The 22,100-nt window shown below is 31.8% G+C and overlaps 1 protein-coding gene across 2 annotated transcripts in view; it reads right to left on the bottom strand.

Annotated features, from left to right (window-relative positions):
• The window catches only part of LOC115211617 (histone-lysine N-methyltransferase set9), a 39,541-nt gene extending 18,499 nt beyond the window's left edge, over positions 1-21,042 (bottom strand). For both annotated transcript variants that reach the window (XM_029780227.2, XM_036502955.1), the window contains exons 1-6: positions 20,925-21,042; positions 15,483-15,521; positions 13,196-13,347; positions 5,846-6,011; positions 3,163-3,275; positions 2,073-2,259 (exon numbers count right to left, since the gene is read on the bottom strand). In XM_029780227.2, coding sequence (XP_029636087.1) covers positions 2,073-2,259; positions 3,163-3,275; positions 5,846-6,011; positions 13,196-13,335 — 606 coding nt within the window. In that variant the 5' untranslated portion in view covers positions 13,336-13,347; positions 15,483-15,521; positions 20,925-21,042. The remainder of the gene's footprint in view (positions 1-2,072; positions 2,260-3,162; positions 3,276-5,845; positions 6,012-13,195; positions 13,348-15,482; positions 15,522-20,924) is intronic.
• Between the last annotated feature and the right edge of the window lie 1,058 nt (positions 21,043-22,100).

The following is a 22,100-nucleotide window of genomic DNA, read 5'->3' as shown; positions in this document are numbered from 1 at the left end:
AACAAATGGTCCCTAAAGCAGTGCAAGAATGTTATTTTCTTGGACGAGTCATCCTTTATCTTATTTCTGACCACCAGCCGAGTATATGTATGCAGACAGCCAAAAGAAGCATTTGACTTAGATTGTCTTCTTGCAATTGTTAAACATGAAGGAGGATCTGTAATGATCTGGTGGGGGTGTGTATCTTGGAAATCTGCCGGCCCAGTGGTTTCCCTTAATGGCAGAATTAATAGTCAAGACTATTTAAGCATTTTATCTCATCAAATTCATCCTATGGTTGCAGAACTGTTTCCAGAGGGAAACGCAATCTTTCAGGATGATAATACATCAATTCACACAACTAAAGTTGTTACTGAATGGCACAAGAAACCATCTAGTGAAATTGAACATCTTATCTGGTCACCACTCCCCAGATCTCAATATTATTGAATATTTATGGTGCATTTTAGAAAAACAAGTAAGGAATCAATATACTCCACTATCATCACTACAAGAGCTGGAGACTGTTTCAGCTGAAGAATTCAAAACAATTCCTTTGGAAACAATTCAAACTTTGTACGAATCCATACCTCATAGAATTCAAGCAGTAATTACTGCTAAAGGCAGTCCTACCCCATATTAAAATAAGTTTGTCTGAAACTTTAAGGTGTTTCCATTATTTTGTCCAACTCCTGTAAATGTATATATGTGTATGTATGTATGTATGTATATATATATATATATATATATATATATATATATATACACACACACAGCTTCAAGATGATAGCTTTGAAAGAAATAGCTCACTTCAACAACTTGCAACAGGGGCAATCTGGATATTATGGAAATTAGAGAAATAATCTCACCAATATAGTAATATGATTATAAATTATTCCAAGTGCTTCACTTAAATTGATTGTCTTAGCACCACTGCCTAATTTCTGATAAATTGTATGACAGCATCTAGTTCCAATGTTGATTTTGGTATGGTTTCTATGGTTGGATGCCCTTCCTAATGGCAACTACTTTACAGTGTGTACTAGGTGCTTTTCTTTCCATGCTGCTGACACTGGCAATTTCACAAAGTAACTTGCATGACAAGATAAAGGAAAACCCCTTGACTAGGTGTGTGGTATATTTAAGAGAGGGAAGTGGCTTTATGCTAGGTGTTGAGAAGCTAAATATGATAGAAGGATAAGCACAGATGTCTTGCTATAGAGAAGACATGGGGCTACCCTACATTATATAAAAGTAGGTAGCAGTATAGTTAAGATAAAAACAGTTGAAACAATGTGCTAGAGCAAACCTTTAAAATACATGAAGGTGAATATAAGAGAGAATACTGACAGCGGATCAAGGGGTGGATGAGATGGTAGATCATTTCATAAAAGTCTGAGAAACAGTAATGGATAGCTAGAGATAGAGTTAAAAGTAGTGGGTGACAAAGGTAGGGGTGTGGTTGATGGGAAATAGCAAGGGTGGTGGAGGTTAGACAAGAGAGACCGAAGCAGCTCAGGTAGAGGGGACAATAAAACCTCAACATCATAACTGTAGCATAAACATAGGACACCCCTATTACTGTTTCACATATATCTGGCAGTTGTCAATCAGCCATGCACAACCAGTTTGTTTACAGAATATCAACTCAACTGTTTAACAAGACATGATTGGAGAATTCAAGAGCTTTTGCAACTAAGATTACAATTCTTCAACCATAAGTGCTCTGTAGTAATTTCAGTACTATTTTGTTTTTACACATGTAAATTCACACACTTTTCATTAACTACAAGTACCCCTAAAACTAGTATAGAATCTTACATTAAGTGATTGAAAGATTTATCTTAAGAGACAAGAGGGCAGTCTATTATAGGTGACTTTAACAGTCTGTGCCTAGTCTGTGTAAATTGAAACAATGTGATATTAAGAGTTCTGTTAAGATACACCAAAACATTTAAAACAAATATGAACCCATGAAATATAAACTGGTATTTATATACCTTGTCCATTTGGTAATTTCATTTGTTTTTTTGTTTTTTTTTTAACACACAAACTGAAAAATTTAGTAAATGATAGAAAAACAGAAAAGTTACCTTACAATTAGGTCTGCAATCATGGTTAATAAAAGATGCAGGGCCCAACCATAATTGAGCACAGTTCTTGCGACAAGAAAACATAACACTAAAATCATTTAGACCAGGTTTCAATAGTTGTTCTTCTTCAAGTTTAGTCAATTCAGCAATACAACCAACTAGCATGGGAACTCGATTTTGTTTCCGCCTACAATAAATCATATAAAAACTACCTTAATCAACCAAAGATCATACAGAATAATAATTGTATATAATGACACATGATTAATAAAGACTTCAACACACATCATTAACATAGTCTAATTAGTTTACTTAAGCAGAACAACAAAATTTAACATGAGTGATCAAAATATAATTAAAGCAACTGAAAATAAAAGTGAAAAAAAAAAAAAGTTTTTTAAACATTCTTTTAATTCCATGACAAATTTTTTTTATCAGGCAACTAGGGTGCACTGACGGGTAATCATCTTGGCTGAGATTAGCAATTAGCATAGAACGGCTCTGCATATATTTATGTCAACCACTTTAAAGCATGCACTGTTTATTTATGTAAATTGTCATCACTGCAAGGACCATAAATTCAACGAAACTGGGGAAGCTGGATGCAACTGTAAATTCTGTGAAGGACCAGAAGAATTTGCTGAATGTGTACAAATTTGATAGGAAATCATAGCAGAAATGGTGTAAACGCCAAAACTTCTGCTTTTATACTATTATGGTGATGAAGTCTCGAACTGAGTTAGAAATATTTGCATGAAGAGTCTGACAAACCAATCAGATTCCTTGAAATTTGCACAGTGGCTGCTATTATCAATTCTGAGTGATAGCAAATATTTATATCAACCGGTACACAACCGCAGCAGATAGGGCTGCATATATTTTCATCTGATTCAATGAGAGTACACAGCGCATATAAATTTACACCAATGTTATGGGGTTAAATTTTAGTCTTATAACTAAAATTGCTAGTCTCCAGAAAGATATTTTTTATGGAATGTTCTAGTGAACATACAAACAGTAATCTGATTATAAAATTTCTGGTATAATGTAAAAGATCAATTTGTTTATTAGAAAATAGAAATTAACTCACCATTTCCTTGTAGAACAAATTTTCCCACCAACCTGTCCATCACATTTATATCGATAACAAGGTATCAACTTGAATCCAGCATCTTTATCAAACATTCTTAGATATCTATATACCTAAAAGAATTATAAAAACAAAGCAATCTTAATTTCTAAAGTATATGATAAAAGTTTGCAAGAGTAACAAAAATGTCATTCTTCATCACATATAGTATAATTGCAACTAAAATCAGTAGAAAAAGGAAAGTAACTGACACAAACAGAACTATTAGTACTAGTTTCTATCATTAAATAAATGATTTGAAATCAGAGCAGCAAACTAGGATATTGAGCCAATTGCTCATGTTTGCATTAAATTGTATGAGCTAATTGAGACTGATAACAATGCAAGAAAATGTACATAATGTACATCACAGCTTAGATTAAGTATGATGTATTCTTGTGTTGTAGGAGTTGACTAAAATGGTTGGCACACCAGAAAGCTCCCAACATGCATATGATTAAATATCGACAAAGTTTCCTTCCTGTCTCATTAAAACTTAAAATAGAAATTTGGTTGAAGCAAGTGAAGAATTCAGCCTAATTATGATGGCCAAGTGCTTGATGTCTTTTGTAGAAACTATAAAAGATAGTGGGATACGGAATGTAGGAATGATGAAGGCACTGACCAGTAGTACAAGTGAGTCACGAAATTGACTGGTTGAGAAAATGATGTAAATGAATGTGGAAAGTAGAAAAAGACTGAAAAAAATATGGTTAAAGATGATGTAGGTGGAAATGAGAACAAAGGGTGGGTGATAGCAAAATCTGCCATAGAGCCCTGCAAGGTTAACTTCTACTTTAACTGGGAACATAACCTTAGAAACTATTGTTCTTGTTGCTGATGCTATGAAAATGTGCTAAACTCAAGAGAATGGTTTAATGTTAAGCAATCAACAAGATAGAAGTGCTCATGATTAAAAAGGTATGAATGTATGCTCTTTGACTTTGAACATATCAGTGGTTCATGAACTGATTAAGCATTTAGCAGTTGACTACTTATGCTGACAATATTTGTTTGGAATTTCACAATTCTGTTGCAATAGAGCTAAAAGAAAAAAAATCTATGATGATAATACATTTGGGATGTAGGTATGACTAAGACCCCTTTCCTAATTAAGTCAGTCAAATTACTTAATTTTGATTAATAATGATTACAAGAACAAAACAGAAACTCAACATGTTGATTCCTAAGATTAAACAAGAGACTTTTAGATCTTCAGTTTAACACTCTCCAAAGCTATTTCAACTGAGAATGACCTCATAATTTATAAGTAGTATATATTTGCAAACTTTCTTCAAATCAAACACTTTTACGATATTCCTGTCATGTTTGGGAAACAACTATCTGAAAATAGCAGCCCTAAATTTTCAGAAATCCAGCACTCAAAAGTTATATGGTTGCTAATACAAATGATAAAATAATTATGACTGAAATGTCTTTCATTATAATTTCTGAGCAACTGATCTGAGACTGCATAAGAATAGCTAAGTTTACTTTGAATCAATGACAGATAGCATCTTACAAGGATGTACATTCTGCTAGATATAACAGCCAGATTTCCTTAACATCATAACTTTGAATAAGGACACACTGGAAAAATGTAGTCCCACAATAAAAACAGATGTGTGTATATAATATACACACATGATAAAGTCCAAAAATCTAAGGTAAGCAAATACCAGTTGTAGATGAACAAGCATTACAAAATTGCTATTCTAAAATAAATCAAAGAAATCAGATTATGAAACAATATAAGATAGAAAAGTTTCATGAAACTTATGATAATGGGAGACAGAAGCTGAAAATGAAAAAAATTTTTAATAATGGAAATAAAAATATCTAGCCTGAGAAGTATTAAACCCTGTTCAACAAATATGACCACATGAAGATTTTTCAAAAATCCCCCAAAATATTAAACTACAGAACATTTATTCTGGACAGGAGTGCAACTCCATGGAAATAATTTGGCTAAGAAAAAGAACTGGATCACAATGTAAAAACTTGAAAAATTTACATCAATTCATTGTAATCTTGGGTCAAGGTTCATTACTTTGCATGGCTAGTATTTTTGGTTGTTCTGATTTCCAATTTTCTATTTAATGGTAGAACATGGGGCTCTAACTAGTATCTTATACATATCTGCCCACAAATGTATCTTGTGTTATTCTTCAAAATATATCAATACAGTTTTTTTTATTATTACATATTTCACTTTAACTACAGTAGCATTTTCCAGTTACAATAATCCTTTTAAATTAACCAATCAACTGACAAGTAGATGAAAATATAAAGACTAAAATCTCAGAGGTACAACAGATTGTACCGTCTCGCGAGATTTCTTTTTTTGTGGTGCACCTGAGCACTGTATACAATAATTTCATTATATTATAGAATATCAATGACAAAATTTATGAATAATACAATATCTTCAAGTGTTTAATAACTAGAGTATTGAGAACTGCATAATGTCTAAAGAGAAAGTGAATACTATAATTTATACATCCAATAATAATGTTTAATTTAAAAAAGATGTTTCTATTTTCTTGGAAGGAATTGATACCTTCACTTGGCTAACTACAGCTAAAAGTACCATTAATTGTAAGACAGCATAAATATTTAGGTAATTGAAATAGTCAATACTTACATGCTCCCGGAAAATTCTACGGTTTTCTTTAGATTTGCCAATAAGAAAATTCCTAACTACATCTTCACATAGAAACTTTGCATAAGAATCTTCATAACATTGATCTTTCATAAATTTTTCCACTAGGGCAGTTAGTTCTTCTTGACGGCCTCTTAATGGCTTGTGCCTAAAAAAAATTAAAAACAGAAGTTAGAAATAAGAAAATTCACTTATAAAATATTGTTAAAAGAGATTAAAAAATTCCACTAAATTACTAGTGGAAGAGATTTTATAACACCCTAAAGAGAAAATCAAATTCACTGTTAAAATAGGATATTCAAATAAATTAAATTTCAATAACCTCCAGTAACTGTACTCTAATTTCTGAGTTTGTGAAAATGTTCTAATAGATCAATTTTCCAAACTTTAAGATATACGATTTTGTTCAAAGACAATATGCAACACTGTCGGTATTCTAAGTTTCCATTTCTTGCATGTTCTTCATGACAAAGCAAGTAACGGAAATTTGAAGTAGGTTTGGAGTAAAACTTTATTTACTTTTGAATGAATGAATGAATAAGTGTAATAACATGTATTATTTTTTTGGAGGGTGTGTAAAACCTATAGTGCATGCACACACACACACTATATATTTCTATGCATGCACACTTTATTCACATACCCACAATGCAAATGCTACAAGAAGTTAAATCTTTTGCAATTTTGAATCCTCTGCAGCAGTTAATATATTATCACCCACACATCTCTAACACAGACACTCCTAAGTCCTCATCAAACTTTAATAATTTCTGCTCTTACCAAATTGACAAATCACAGCATAATCAGTTACATCACTCCACTCCAACCCCAATGCCAATACAACTCAGTTAACTGGTCAGAGCTTCACCAATTCAATGCTAACTATCCTTGGCAACAAACTGTCCCATACTCCAAGACTGCTAAGCAGCTTAATGAAACCATCCTTTTGGGTATATCCTTTCACATCCCTCACACAATCAAGGTCTACAAAATTAAATTTCTGAAATGTTTACACAGCTGCAATGCAGCAGTACAAGAACATAGTCTATGTGTGCAATAAAGAAAAAGAAGTTTTTACAAACAGGATTGTTTTTACTCCCAAAAACAGAAAATGCTTTATGCATTGCAGAATTTTTGGGGTAACCCTTCTATCCAAGCATTCCCAAATTATGAAGGCTCTCTGCTGAGAAAAACTAATTTACTGTCTGCTTTTGAAATGCAACAAAACTACCTAACCAATCTGACACCTAAATACAAATACATAGTTAAGTTTGAAAACTTCAAATAGTGCCCAGCTCTGACAATGCTATTCTTGAAAAATGTGCCTCAGAGCTAGCCCTTATCTTTGCCAAGCTCTTCAATCTTTCTCCAGAGATCTATACCAATCTTTGGAAACCTACTACAGTCCATCTTGTTCCTAAAAGAGGCAACCTCTCTGGCCCTACTAGCTACCAACCTATTTTTCTCAATTCCAACATCTTAAAGTGATAGCAGTTAAATACCTTTTCAAACTCATTCAGCACTTTTACCTTCTCAGTAACATTAATAAGCATCCCACATCCCGAATCAGTCACTTGTTCTTAAGAAATGTAGTGAATAATGTAATCTGACCATGTCTGGCATGATAATTTCTTGAATAAGCTATTTACCTGTGGGCCTCATGCATCTCTCATCTTGAGTCAGAAGTACCATCACAATGTGAGCTGACAGGGGTCTTATCACACTGACTATAAATTCTGGGGTGTCCCAGTGATTGGTTATGTCACCCATTCTTACACCTGTACACTTACAACTTACACGTTATCACCTTTACCAATGCTCACTTTAAAGATGTACCACTCTTCACTATTCAAAGTGTGCACATACTGGTGTTATCCATATACAATGTAGACAACTTTGTATAAAATTTGCACTACTTCCATGAACAATGTTTTCAAAAAGTTCTCTGAGACATGGTAATATTGGTTCCTTAAATAGTACAAAAACATCGAGGAAACAACCGCATACATCAAGGGGGAAAAAAAAATCATCCTTTCAAGTTATAAACAACATGCAAATTCAAAATATCACATTTACTAATGATCATCACAGTCGACCTCACATACATAAGCTAAAACTGCAACTGAGACTAACCTCATTCTTTAGGGCCAGAAAATATTTCAGCTCCTAAAAGTTGATGACTACAAAACCCAAATGAGATCTAGAATGAGATACAGCTTCCACACTGAGGATTATACTGTCACAGTTTAGATTGAAAACTGGATGACAAAAAGACTCATTTACCAATAAACTTCAAGCTCTGCAATAGACAATTTTCTAGAGCAACTACAATAATGTGTGTTCTTTGAAGATAGTTCACTGCAAACTCATTCCTCCAAAGACCAAGCAACACACCCATCTCTTCTTGTCAGTCATACTCTTTCTAAGGATGCACCAACAATTGTGTATTGGTCTTCCCTCCCTAGATTTTCCTTACCAAATGCATCAATTTATGGATGTCTAAGCTGAATATCAATGGCATTAATCTTATCACTTCTGATGGGCTTTCAAAAGCAACAGATACAGCCTTTTCCTCCTGACTTAAGCATAACATTAAGGAGAAAAAAGTTCACTGTCTACATTTCTTTCAGCTTTGTTTTTTGATAATAGAAGAAAAATAAATCACATATATTACTATACTGAAAAGTTAAATACACATTCAGAGAACATCCAATGAAATGTATACTAAAATATGTTAGCCCTTCAAATGAATGTTAAAACTATTTAGAATTTAAAAAGCCACATGTTGAGCATTACTTATCAAATTTGGTAATATTCTTTCTATAAAGTAAAATGGAAATATTTTAAATAGCCAAACAGAATCCATGATTACTGTTTTAAATCCCAGAAGTACTTACAGGATTGAATAAAAGGTAAAGCTGAACTTTTTAAGAACTACTTATATAACATATTTAATCAAGTTGTTATCAAGCAATCAAACCAGCATAAAAAAAAATTATGAAAGTGTGTTCAGAATCTTGGAAGGGGTTATAAGTAATATGATTAAATATATTATTGTCTATCTACAACACTAAAATTTGCTTTGCAGTTTTCAGCTGAATTTTCATATAACAATTATTTGTCTACGCATTTCTGTGATTCTTACTATATTCTTTTACTTCAGTCAATTGACTGTTGTCATGCTGGAGCACTGCCTTTTAATCGAAGAAATCGCACTCTGGACTTATTCTTTGTAAGCCTGGTGCTTATTCTATCGGTCTCTTCTGCTGAACTGCTAAGTTGCAGGAACGTAAACACACCAACATTGGTTGTCAAGCGATGAGGCGGGACACACACACACACAAATATATACATACATTACACACACACACATGACGGGCTTCTTTGAACCCAGAATCATGTGGTTGGGAAGCAAGCTTCTTACCACACAACCATGACTATGCCTATTTTGTAGCAAAATATTTTGTTTCAAAGAAATAGTAATGAAAATTCATTTCCCATTTTTGTTGTGCTAGACCTACCCAATTCATGCAAGCAAGGAGAAAAGCAATACTATAATGAGGTATCAAATGAAAAAACAAAATAATTCATTTTAAAATCCATTCTTGGATGTTTGCATGGAATGGAACACACTAAAGATTTTCTATGGCTGGATACCCTTCTTCTTGTCAACCCTCTACTGGTTTACAAACAAGGTAATATTTCTTCATGGCCATAAAGCTTTTCACAGAAGATTGAAGATGAATGACACTGCTTGTATTATGATGACACACTTTTACAACTATCAGACAATAAGCAGAAATAATTGAACAGAATATTTTTCTAAAAGGGAAGATTATCAGTTGAAATTAATTCTATCTAAACATTTTTGGCTCTTAAAACGCTTTACTTAAAAATTTCTTAGAAATTGTGTTATGGTAACACAGATCTATACTTTAGATAGCAGTGAATATCATCATCATCATCTTCCACAACATCTCTCACTCTCCTGTTAATCTTGAAAATCACTTGTCATTTTGACATGTACTTTTCTATTCATAAATGATGAATGATGAATAATAACAGTAATATTAAATATTTAAAAATATAGAAGAGTTGCTTTATATGATGTGTGTGAATGAAGTAGTGGTGATATGAAGGACTTCCATACATAAAAAAAAAATCTGACTCAGTGAATTTTGCCCAACCTATCCAAGCATAGAAAAGTACATGCCAGTATGACAAGTGATTTTAGAGAGAGAGAGAGATGTTGTGGAAATTCTAGTTAAGGAAATGATGAAAACTTATTTTTGAAACTTCTAGCTGTATTTGCATGAGTGTTGATAATAAAGTGTTTCCCTGCATGCAAAATGTAATATATGAAATGATTTAACAAGTATGACACTGAGAAAACAGACAAGTTTCAAAGCTATATAGAAGTAACATTTAATAGTGAGGGGGTCTGTGAAGCCAGAAGGCTTCATCAGGCCCAGATCTGACTGGGCCTGATGAAGCCTTCTGGCTTCACAAACCCCAGTAGAACCGTCCAACCCATGCTAGCATGTAAAACGGACGCTAAACGATGATGATGATGATGAAGGGGACACAGGCATGACTCTTTTCTTGGCCTCCAAGACTGACAGGAAGTTTTCCTAAATTCAGGGGCAAATACTTTCAAAAGAGTTGAGTACTTTAAGAGAATCCAAAGGCCTAGTAGTGATGTCAGACCAAGTGACAAGTTAAATACCACCCAACACATACTATCTTACCAAAAAGCTCCCAGACAACTTTTGTTTGGTGGTCAATCCGAGACTACAGGAGAAGTGAGATTGAACTTGAAACCATCTAGTTACAAAACAAACTTAAACCATGTGCAACACACTGAATGTACAATAGGTCATCAGCTTTTGTCACAAGTGAGGTGGCTGTTCCAGTTTAAATATGTGATGCAACTAAACATTGTCTTATTGCATGTGAATAGATTGTAGAAAGTAGTAGGTCAATCTCAGGATGTTGGGTGTTAAATAATGACAAAGAATTGTAAAATGAAAGAATATACGACATGGATGACCGTTCCTACATGGACAAAATGTAGAGACATACACATTTGTTATTCTAAACTAATTTACATTATCATTAATATTTCTAAATACGTAAATGTTAACAATGTGCAGAATTGTTTCATGAGGAGTGTAAATATTCATATTTCATGATATATTCTAGAAATTAACAAGATCATTTATGCTGCAGATGGTTGATCTCCTGCACAGATTAGTTTCCTTAAATACAAATAAATTCCTTCTATATTTTCCCTGTTCAGAACATTAATCTGAAGCAATGAAACAACTATATATATTTAGCAAAATAATTACCTATCTATTATCCTCCAATATTTAGGTCAACAGGGTTGCGATAACCATACTCTTCACACTGTTTCCTTCATTTTATTTGTTCTTAAATTACTGTTCCTTTTCGTTTCATGAAAAAGCTATCACACTAGATTACCTTCTCTATAACTATTGGTGTAATTATCTCCCTCTACGTTATTCTTATCTCCCTTTATATCCTTTCTGATTTTCTTGTACCTCGAGTAAGATAACCCAACTACAACAGATTGCTAAATATTGCATACATTTAATCTTGCTTAACAAAAGTAAAACAAAACCGACCGGGGTTGGTTTGAGAAACTAGAATTAAATATGAATTTACAGAGCACAAAATCAAGCATAAAATACTGTTAGCTTTATATGTAGTGTAAATGACCAACGAATATCGCCACAAATTCGTTTTTAGTATTGTAGTTTCATTGTGCTCTGAAAATGAAACACATTTCAGTACATATAGCTGTAAAGAATGTGTAGCAGATATGGGTGAATCTGGAGTTAAGCATCAAAATTACCACTTGCAGTGGCTCATGAATAATCAATCTCATTGCATTTATCATTTGGTAGAAAGAGAAAATATTGTCACCAGCAGTATGGTGGAAAAAACTTTTCAACTTTCAGCATCTTTTATCTAAATACCAAAACAGATTACAATGAATGGAAATTACCAACTATATTTAAAACATTATTTTTAAATGATATAGCTGTATTAATGCAGTGAGTGTTCTGTTCACAATATTACCACATCTTTTGTGAGTGCTTGGCAGCTCAGCTACAAGTTTAAAGAATTTGTATATAAATCATTTATACATAAGTAAATAAAACCATATATATATATATAACTGTGATCCTATCAACATTTCAAAACGTATCAGATCGGTTGCAATAACATAAAGAAAGATATATATTAAATAATATTATTCAACTTAAAAATTTTGTATTCATATTCACTCAAAGCCAACTTTGCCTTTTATCATTCTAGAACTAACAGATTGATAAAGTAGCAGTAATACATTGAACTTGAATTAAGAAATCATTCTTCAATTATGTGAGTTTGGTGATTAATGTTAAGTATAATGTTTTGGTGATTAATGTTAAATATAATGTATAACAATAATAAAGAAATTTCAATTTTTATATTTGAATGAATTTTCATTAATATTATTGAATTAATTTTCTGTTCTAACAAAAAGATGCTTTTTAAAATATAATTATCAAGAAATTATTGGAGTAAGAATTACAGCAAGTTTTTTTTTTTTTAAATCATTCAATACAAAATTTCAGCTAAGTTAAACAATATAAGTCTTCTCAAGTGAACAGCTTGATTTCAGGAATCTCCAACATATTAACATTCCCAGCAGGAACATGCACACAATCAATCTAGTTCAAATAATTAGAAACAGATCCAAGGAAAAAATCAGTTTTAGTTTGCTGGAAAATTCAGGAATGATCTTTTCTATTTCCATTATCAAGTCAAGAATTGGTAGAAGCAGTCATGTATTGTTTAAAATGTACTGGTATATTTAATTTTGTTCCCAATTTCAATGTTTTAAATCTAATCAGAACTGACTTTATCTTTTATCTTCTAGAAGTGACCAAGCACTCACTAATAAGGATTTATTTATCAAATAATTATCCTCAATGAATTGGTTGTGTCCAACCTGTGGAAAAACAATCAATTCCTGCAGACTACACTCGCAGCCAAATATTTTAGCATAGGCAGTGCTCCATCATGGCTGCAGTCTAATGGCTGAAACAATATATCTGGAGATTTACCAGCTCACTAGTATTACAATATTATGCACACACATACGTTAATTCAAGTAGCCATTGTGCAGCTGGAACAGTGTACATATGGCAGCATAAATATAATTTGAATGCTGATTTATGGTTGAGGCATAATTATTTAAAAACATGAATATATTTCTGGCACTTATTATTAAAGAAACAATTTGAAAATCAAACTTACTTGGTATTCATCTTGTGAGTAATAAATCCAAGATATGGGTCAAGTATCAAACTAGTTGCAAGATCATCATTTTCACACAGTTCTTTTGCCGTCATACCCGTGGAAGGACTATAACGGGAACTGCCTCCTTCAACAACCATTTTGATGAGGTTCTATAATTTAAAAAAAATCTCTATAAATATCATGTAGAACAATGCACAACTATTCAATACAAGCAAATTCCTAATGTCTTAAACTATAAACATTCAGGCAGCAAGAATTAATACTAATAATCAATATGAATTAGGAATTTGCTAGAAATCAAAAATAAAAAAGGAAACTAATAGAGGAATATTTTGAAAATTAATTTATCAAAACTAAAAGGTTTAAAAAAAAAAATAAAGTAGCTTAAAAATGTCAAGATTTTATGCCATCTATTGGCTTCAACACAATTTTTAATGCTTACATTCCTAATATTTTCATTCCACTATTCTTGAAAAAACTTGCTCATAATTTTCTGTTGTAGTAGGTTTTTTTTTTAAACCCTGATAATCCTTATTTAAGCTCTTTGTCCTAGCTAACAGATTACCAATGAAACTTCAGCAAATTTTTCCCCAGAATAATCCAATATATACAGTGTGTCCCAGAAGTCGTGCACCATCCTGGTTTTTAAAAAAAATACACCTCAATTATTTTTAACGAAAACCAGAATGGTGCACGACTTCTGGGACACCCTGTATATTTCCTTTTTTGTGGTGCCATGTAAGAAGCAACCAGTATACTCTGTAAAGTGGTTGGCATTAGGAAGGGCATCCAGTTGTAGAAACCATGCCAAAACAGATAAATGAAACTTGGTGCAGCTCCTTAGCTTGCCAGCTCTTGCCAAACCATTCAACTCATGCCAGCATGCACAATGGACATATGATGATGATCACAGAAGATTTTGAACTTCCTTTCTCATAAAATCCACATTCTCTATAGACAATCGCAATGAGATTTAATAACGAGTAAAGCTTTCACCTTCTTTGTTGCAGATAACCTAAGTGCTAACACATTATTTCCATTCTGAACCTGATCTGTCATAAACCAAAACAGGCTCCTACTACAATAACTATTGACAAATAATTGATTTTGTACACCACCAACAAAATCTAGAATAGAAAAGCGTATGTAAAAAAACACACATGCTTAGAATTTAGTTTGTAAATAGAAAATCTGGTAAGACATTTTCATATCCCATACAAAAGACAAATGTTGACATCTCCTTTAGGTAGGATACCCTTCTAATTGAAGGAACATTTCCCAATAGCTTGGTAGATACACAAGTGTCCTGTTCTAAGATACAATGAAACAATTGTAGTAGATATGAACTTATGAGTTATTTTGTTTTTACATCCAACATGTTATTTTTGTTGAATATATTTTTAAGCCTTTTATAATTAATTTGTGATATGTTAGTTATACATAAACAGGATGCACAACACCGTTTCCCCCTCATTAGCCTACATGGAAATTACATTCTCAGAATTATTCAAATTTATGGCATGGTTTATGACATGTTTAAATATCTTGGAAGTCATAGGTTGCAGTTTTCAATCTAATACATTATGTACGAATTTTTAAATACAACTTTTTTTCCTTTCAAATTAGCTGTTTTTGTAATAGTACAAATTTTTATGTCTTTAACATTGAAAGTAGCACTCTTCAAGTTTTCTGGTAGAGTAAATAAAAAACAAAAACGTTAATCTTTATCATTTGTCCAGTATCTTAACTCAGCAAGTAGACTGAGTTTCAACCTTGTATATAATGCAATTTAACTTTACATATCTTGATAATACGTGAAGTAATATTAATAACGTCTGGGAAATACCAATTCAGAACACAGATCAATGTCATTCCATTTAATACCAATGATTGAAACATAATTAGCATGGGGAGAAAAAAAAAGACAACAAAAATTAACTGGCACGCGTATTTCGGAATAAATTTAAACTAATTTGATTTAGTATTTATAGTAGATGATATTATAATCTACGTGAAGATATTTTAATGCTACATCTTGATGCAGGTTTTGTACTGCAAAATTGAATAGGTTTCAATGAATATCTTTGAGAATCCTAAATATTTATAGAATCTCTGTTTTGATCTCATGGATTTACCGATGAGCGAGTGTACCTATCAACAGATTGGAAGTACTAATGTGATACAGACATTAGTACTGTAGATTAAATACTTTATGTTGGATATCAAACCAAAGGCATGAGATCCAACTAACACTACAACAAAGTTGAAACAAAAAAAAACTTACCAAGGCTACTCAATCATCGGTAATTCATTGTAAATATCACTAGTGGAAGAAAGAAAAGAAAAGATCATTTTGTAAATAAATAAGGACAAATAAAACTGCTGTAGAAAACAAATATTCAATTTCACAAGAATATTTGAAAAATATTTCTGAATGCTAAATTTGGAGATTACAATGAGTTGAAATATAAGGGAGGCTATTGGCCAGTCAAGGTATCGCGGAGTTATGCTGTCATTGCTGACAATAAATATTACAATAAACAAATCTTGTTTATTTTCTCTCATAGCATTGAGACAGAAAGCAAAATCTATTAAACAATAGATTAAACAGAAAAAAGAAAATGTCTCAAAAAGATTAAATACAAAATCCTTGATAGACTGAGGAAAGAGATAACGTGAACGTTAAATATTTAAAGCTGTTCCGTAAATAACTAACATCATATCACAGGTAGAAAATACAATCTACATTTAGTGAAATGTAACAAATCATAATTGCATATAAACACGAGTTAATTGTTAAAATTTGATTAACGGACCCCTACATCAGTAAACATTCTTATTCCAAGGCATGCGCACGCATTCTGCTGAGTGTTCCAATTGCAAAATATTGTCCAATTTTTAAACAATATTAGCTACATCAAATACAGCATTTTAAAACATTTTATATATATTAGAACACAATTCTATAAAGCAAAAGTAGAACTGTATGCAGGTGATAAATTGTAAATAACCTGTTTAAAGTAATATGAAAAAATATAACATACATTTGTCCCCGTTGTCTTTGATAAAAAAAAAAAGTGTCCGTTAAGAACACGTAATACTCATACCGTGTCTACGTCAAGTGTGAGTAAAATTTATAACAGGAAATGTTATATAACAAAATCCAAATGGACTACTCTGCTAATTTGCTTGGCGAGACAAAATTCTTTAAAAAAAATTTTTTTTTTATATAAATAAAATTAGTTAAAGAACTGAATGTGTAGTTAGTATGCGAGTGAAGAGTAACAACAACCGGTAAGCCGTCGTTCACTCACCACTCACAACAGCCAACAAACTACCAGTTTGGCGAAAACCGTTAAATTATTAAGAGGATTCAACTTTAACCTTAAACACCAAATAAAATATTTCATCAATGATTCAAAGCATATATTTTCGTTAGAAACGTTAAGGAAATAATTATAATTACAAGAAAAACTCGAAACTAATAAAAGGAAGGGTAACCCGATAACAATCACATTTGAAAAGCTGCAGCTATCAAATTACTTTAACGGACAAGAAGGCTGGGAGGCGAATAAAAGGGGATCTAACACATGAATCATAACGATCGTAATTATATACGTACGGCAATCTTCATAAAATTAGCTAAACCATTTATCTTATTAAAAATCAAAACAGCGTATAGAAATTTGTTATTATTGCTAATATTTATTATGATGGAAATTTTTTTTAAATATCAACAATTTTCTAAACATAAAAAAAAAACTAATGCTTTATACATTATGAAAGACCAAAAAGAGTGGATTCTCAGGAACTATATAACATTATTTTTAAAGTAACTATAAAAATTCTTCCTAATTAATATTCTTACTAGGTGAAAGATGAAAAGGAACTGGTTTGAAACTTCAATGTGAAATCTTGAAATGATTTCAATATGAAATCTGAAAGATGCACACATCACTACATGATGCAGCTGCTCTCAATGGAGCAGAACGCAAAGCTTCACTCACTCGTGAACAGCAAATCTATGTTTGTACCTTTCAGAAGGTGTAGTTGATGTCTTTCAACTGTTTCAGCCAATGGCTAGAAATGGCCTACTTCCTATTTTTTTAAATTAATTTTCAGTAAACATTTGGAAGTGCTTTCCTACGAATGCATACAAGTATTCAGCTTTGTAACACCGACAAGGAAGAACAACGATACATAAACAACAGTTAAAAACAGAAAACAAAAAAATAAAAAACATCTAATCGATTCAGTGTTTGAAACTGAAGGAGCAAAACAAATCCCTTGAAATAAAATATTTCAAACGGTAAGGAACTCAGCTATGCTAACATGTTCTTCCTATTCTTTATTTCTTACATTGTTTAAGCTAGAGATTCTGTGCTGCAGATAGGTTAAATAAAGGATTTAGCAATAACTAATGGAATAGATTCAAAGCTATTGCAGCAATCAACGACAATAAACACAAGAAAACAAAGCTTCATAGGGAGACACTTCATGACTCCATAATCGGTTACTCACTATTGTTACACTGGTTTGAAAATAACATGCAACGGGCAAAGAGAGCCTATAAGATAAAATATTCTCTTCATAACAGTAAAACTTTGTGTGTGTGGGGGGAACAGAATTTGGGAAAGTAATGACCGGCTAACATCTTTAACGAAATTATATTGCAGAATAGCAGAGAGAGTGGGGTATGTGTTTATTGTCTGGTAGATTCTTCTGTTATATAGAACTGAAGCTACCACAGTCAATGATCGTTGAAGCTACCGTTAATCCAAATGTTTTTCTTGATTTAATCTAAGAGTATAATAACATTTAGAGAAATAATCAGATGATTTTAAGATATTGCTGATGTAACTAGTAAAGGCAATACATTTAATGACATCACCTCTCAGATACATTCTATTTGCTCAGTAAATGACTAACAGAATATAAGGCATGGTGTTTCCAACCAAATTAGCAAAACAAAAATCGAAATACTTCCCATGCGAACCCAATTTGTTCATGATAGTGGAATAATAAATGCATAAAAACTAATAATGCAGATGATTAATTACACATTTCTTGTTAATTTAGTAATTAAAGATTAAATACACAAAACTGACTGTGTAAAAAAGATATTGTGAATCATTAGATATCAGAAGTGTGTAGAAGGTAATAACCGTTTATTAAATCCTAATGAGGAGAGGAGATAATTAATGTCTAAAATTATCGTTTTTAATCCCAAGTTTATTAACCTGAAATTTCCAATTATTTATTGTAATCCAGTTTTCTGCTTTAAATCGAACAGGAACAGGATAACAAGACAATGTCAGGCTGACGTAAGGGACATTACTAGAAAATAGTGAAAATCAGTAGATGTATTCAGCAGAGGCCGTCATATTGCTATTGCATATTATTGAAGTTTCACAGAAGTATTATGATCTAAAAATCAAACAGTTAACGAGAGAAATGCTACCAATAAATATTTTCTATTTTAGTAATATCGAAATGACTATAAGACACTACGGTGACTATTCATGACAACTACCATTAAAAAAAAATTATCTATATACATACACACACTTCTATTACTTCGATCGTTAGAGAATAGATCAAGCTACATAAAGATTTTATCGTCTCTCAGAAATAAATCATTACAAACACACATGTTGAACGAACCAGATGATGACAGCAATGTTTATTTCGTGTGGAGGGAGGGATTGTCAAGGATAAAAAGCCAAATATCTATCTATCTATCTATCTCTCTATATACATACATAAAAGAAAAATTTGAAGGACGATAATCCGGGAAAATATTGCAATAATGACGTAAAAAAAGTCGAAATGTCAACTGAAAAATACGGGTGGCAACAAAGTACAATAAAGGAAAAGGGAGAAACAGGACCTGACAATTAGGTTAGTCAAAAATGATATACGGATGGAATTAGAAATTATGTGATTTCCACGAACACCTTCTGGTATTAATTTTTTTTTTAAAGTTTCCTGGTTGGATTGTAAAAGCGAAAGATAAGGAAGACCTACCATGAAGAATGTCTGTCAATTGACAGATAATAGAGAGATACGAGAAATTTGTGTGTGTGTATTATATATATATTTATATAAATTTTCATTAAACTAGATAACACTGTAAAAATGCATCTTATCTATCTGGATATTTCTATCTGTATCTATATAGGTAATTAGAGGCTTCGAGTAGTGTAGTAAGAGGCAGGAGGGCCATGTTGATTTTATCGAATGCCCAATTCTTTTAATTCCACAACCGAGAGAGAGAAAAAGAAATAGTTACATAAAGAGACAGAATATTAGAGAGGGAGAGGGAGGGAAATAGCAAGTTACACATACACATATGTGTTGTGTATATGTGTATAAATAAATAAATAAATATATATATATATAGGGTGAGAGAGAGGGGAGCGAGACATAGTAATAGCTATATAAATATATATATAGTGTGAGAGAGAGAGATAGAGGAACAGCTACATATAAAGAAGGGGGGGTTACGATAGAGTAATGGCTACATAGAGAGAGAGGGAGTGAGATAGACAAAATAACAGTTACAAAGAGAGCACATCTAAATGTGTTATGTATGTATCTATTTGTATATTTGCACAAAAGTTTTGACAGCCGAGACTTACATTTCATTATTTAAGAAGGAAAAAAAAAACCCTCACTAGTCTAAACTAGATTATAAAACTATATAAAATCGACGAGGTTAAACAGATACAAGTTAGTGCGGTTTTTCGCATTTAAATATTAAAAAAAAGTGGATTTGAAGGGAAACAGAAACGATTTAAAATTACATTAAGTTAGGAACTTGAACTTTTGTTCTAGAAATAGCTGTATATAACGAATATATATATATTTAAATATCTTCCTTCAGGATGGGAATTCAAATCTCATCGGCAGGCAAGCATGAAATAGGTGGGTGTGTGTGATCGGGTTTATATAATTCGCTCATATGATAATGGAGGAGAAAATTTAAACAAACAAATCTAAGAGATTTTTTTCTTTTAGTGAGTGTATATATATTTTTTCTACGAAAGATCTAACATTCATTGATACTAAAGGCGAAAATAAAATCATAAGTAACGCACCGTTAAGTGTATGTGAACTTAATAATGGTCATAAAGTAGGGGACTGTTATTGATTGTGCAACAGTAGCAAAAACAATCCCCCATATTATGGCCAGTTGCATGAAGTAGCGCAACCGAAGTAAATTTTCATTCGGCAAGGCAACAATATTAGAATTCTAGTCAATGTCGATAATAATAAAATAGAATGAAAGGAACACAAAACTAGTTATACTATTTAGTTAGCTTTAAAATAACTATTATTCTCAAACAACGGCTCCTACTGAAACATTTTACAAAAGCTCTATGTATGAAGGGAAAAAGCGAACGAGAAAGGAAAAAAAAGCTAAATAGTAGTTTATAATCACACCTAATTATCTTACTGTTGTGTAATTCGTGTGTAAAGATGAGGTTTTTAAATGGCAATTATACTATATACAGATCCCCCATTTCTCAATAAAAACTAAGGGGAGAAGAGAGAACATCTTTTTGTTTTTTTATTATTCCAATGACAAAATATAGAAAAAAAAATTTAACAGCTTTTGGATTGAACTGTATTTAGAAACAAGATAAAAACCTTGAAGATTATTTGAAGAGAGGGAAATTGTTTAAAGAGACAGAAAATTAGGGAAAAATTCGAAAATCTTTACCTAGTTTCTTCCAGCTCAGCTAGAACAGCAACCTGTGTAGTGTTCCATTGCAATATGGCTGTCGTCGTGGAGCTCCGACGAACATATAATGAAAACAGAGTCCCTTGAGAATGACAAAAAATTTTCGATGAAAGTTTACAATTAGCTTATTTTTTGCCAAAAATATAACTTAGATGTATTACCATCATCTGTGTTCGTATTGAGCAGTTGTATTTTTCAATAATTAAATGAATTAAATTTTTTTGTTTCGTGTATTTTCTTTTCTCGACTGAGGCGTAGGAATACATTCACGGTTGGACACGAAGTAGAGGTCTATTATTGGTTGTTTTTATGTTGAAAATAAAGCCTCCATTTTATGGCCATACTGATAGTGCTTAGGAGGTTGGCAACTTACAGATGGTAGAAAGAAAAGCAATAGCAAAATTAATTTTTGTACTCTTAGAATATTTATTTTCTGTTGCCAATAATAAAAATTAAATATACCGTTGAGAAAGAAAACACAAAATAAAGTTTTCTGTAATGAAAATTAATTAGTTATTATTTGGTGGATAATATTTTACTTGAGATAATGTTATCGTCTGCATTATGAAATTGAACACAATATATCAGTTGCAATATTATTGAACATCTTATTTTTTTTAGTTGCTGCTATCTAATTTATTTATTTACCTGTAGTGTATAAATAATATTTTTCACCTCCTCCCCCATAAATATTTAATAAATTAGAGACCGGGAAAATGAGGCTTGTGTCGTTTATGCCTTGCCCAAGAAAATTACCTCTGTATAAAACTCCAGTTTAAAATGCATATATAGTCAATTATATATAATGCAAATAAAAACATAGGCATATTCATACACAAATTATGCTTTTATGCATTACGTACACACTCACACACACGTGTATATATTTATATCTATACTATCTATGTATCTATACGCACATATGCAGAAATTTAGTATATATAGCAGTACATTTAAACCCCCAAATATATGTTTCTTTTTAGATTAATATAAAATTCATTTTTGTGTCAGTTTTCAACATTGATATGTATATAAAGGATAAAATTTGAACTTAAGGAACACTACAATCGTCTGATCTATATGCATTTCCTATAAAAGGATACATGCTCTAAAGTATCTCGAACTTATGAGTGACGAGTGGGATGCCTCTTCACT

The sequence above is a fragment of the Octopus sinensis genome, linkage group LG5 (genome assembly GCF_006345805.1).
Source record: "Octopus sinensis linkage group LG5, ASM634580v1, whole genome shotgun sequence".
Taxonomy (NCBI): domain Eukaryota; kingdom Metazoa; phylum Mollusca; class Cephalopoda; order Octopoda; family Octopodidae; genus Octopus; species Octopus sinensis.
The sequence above is the reverse complement of the archived record's forward strand: the minus strand, read 5'-3'. Positions and strand labels throughout refer to the sequence as shown.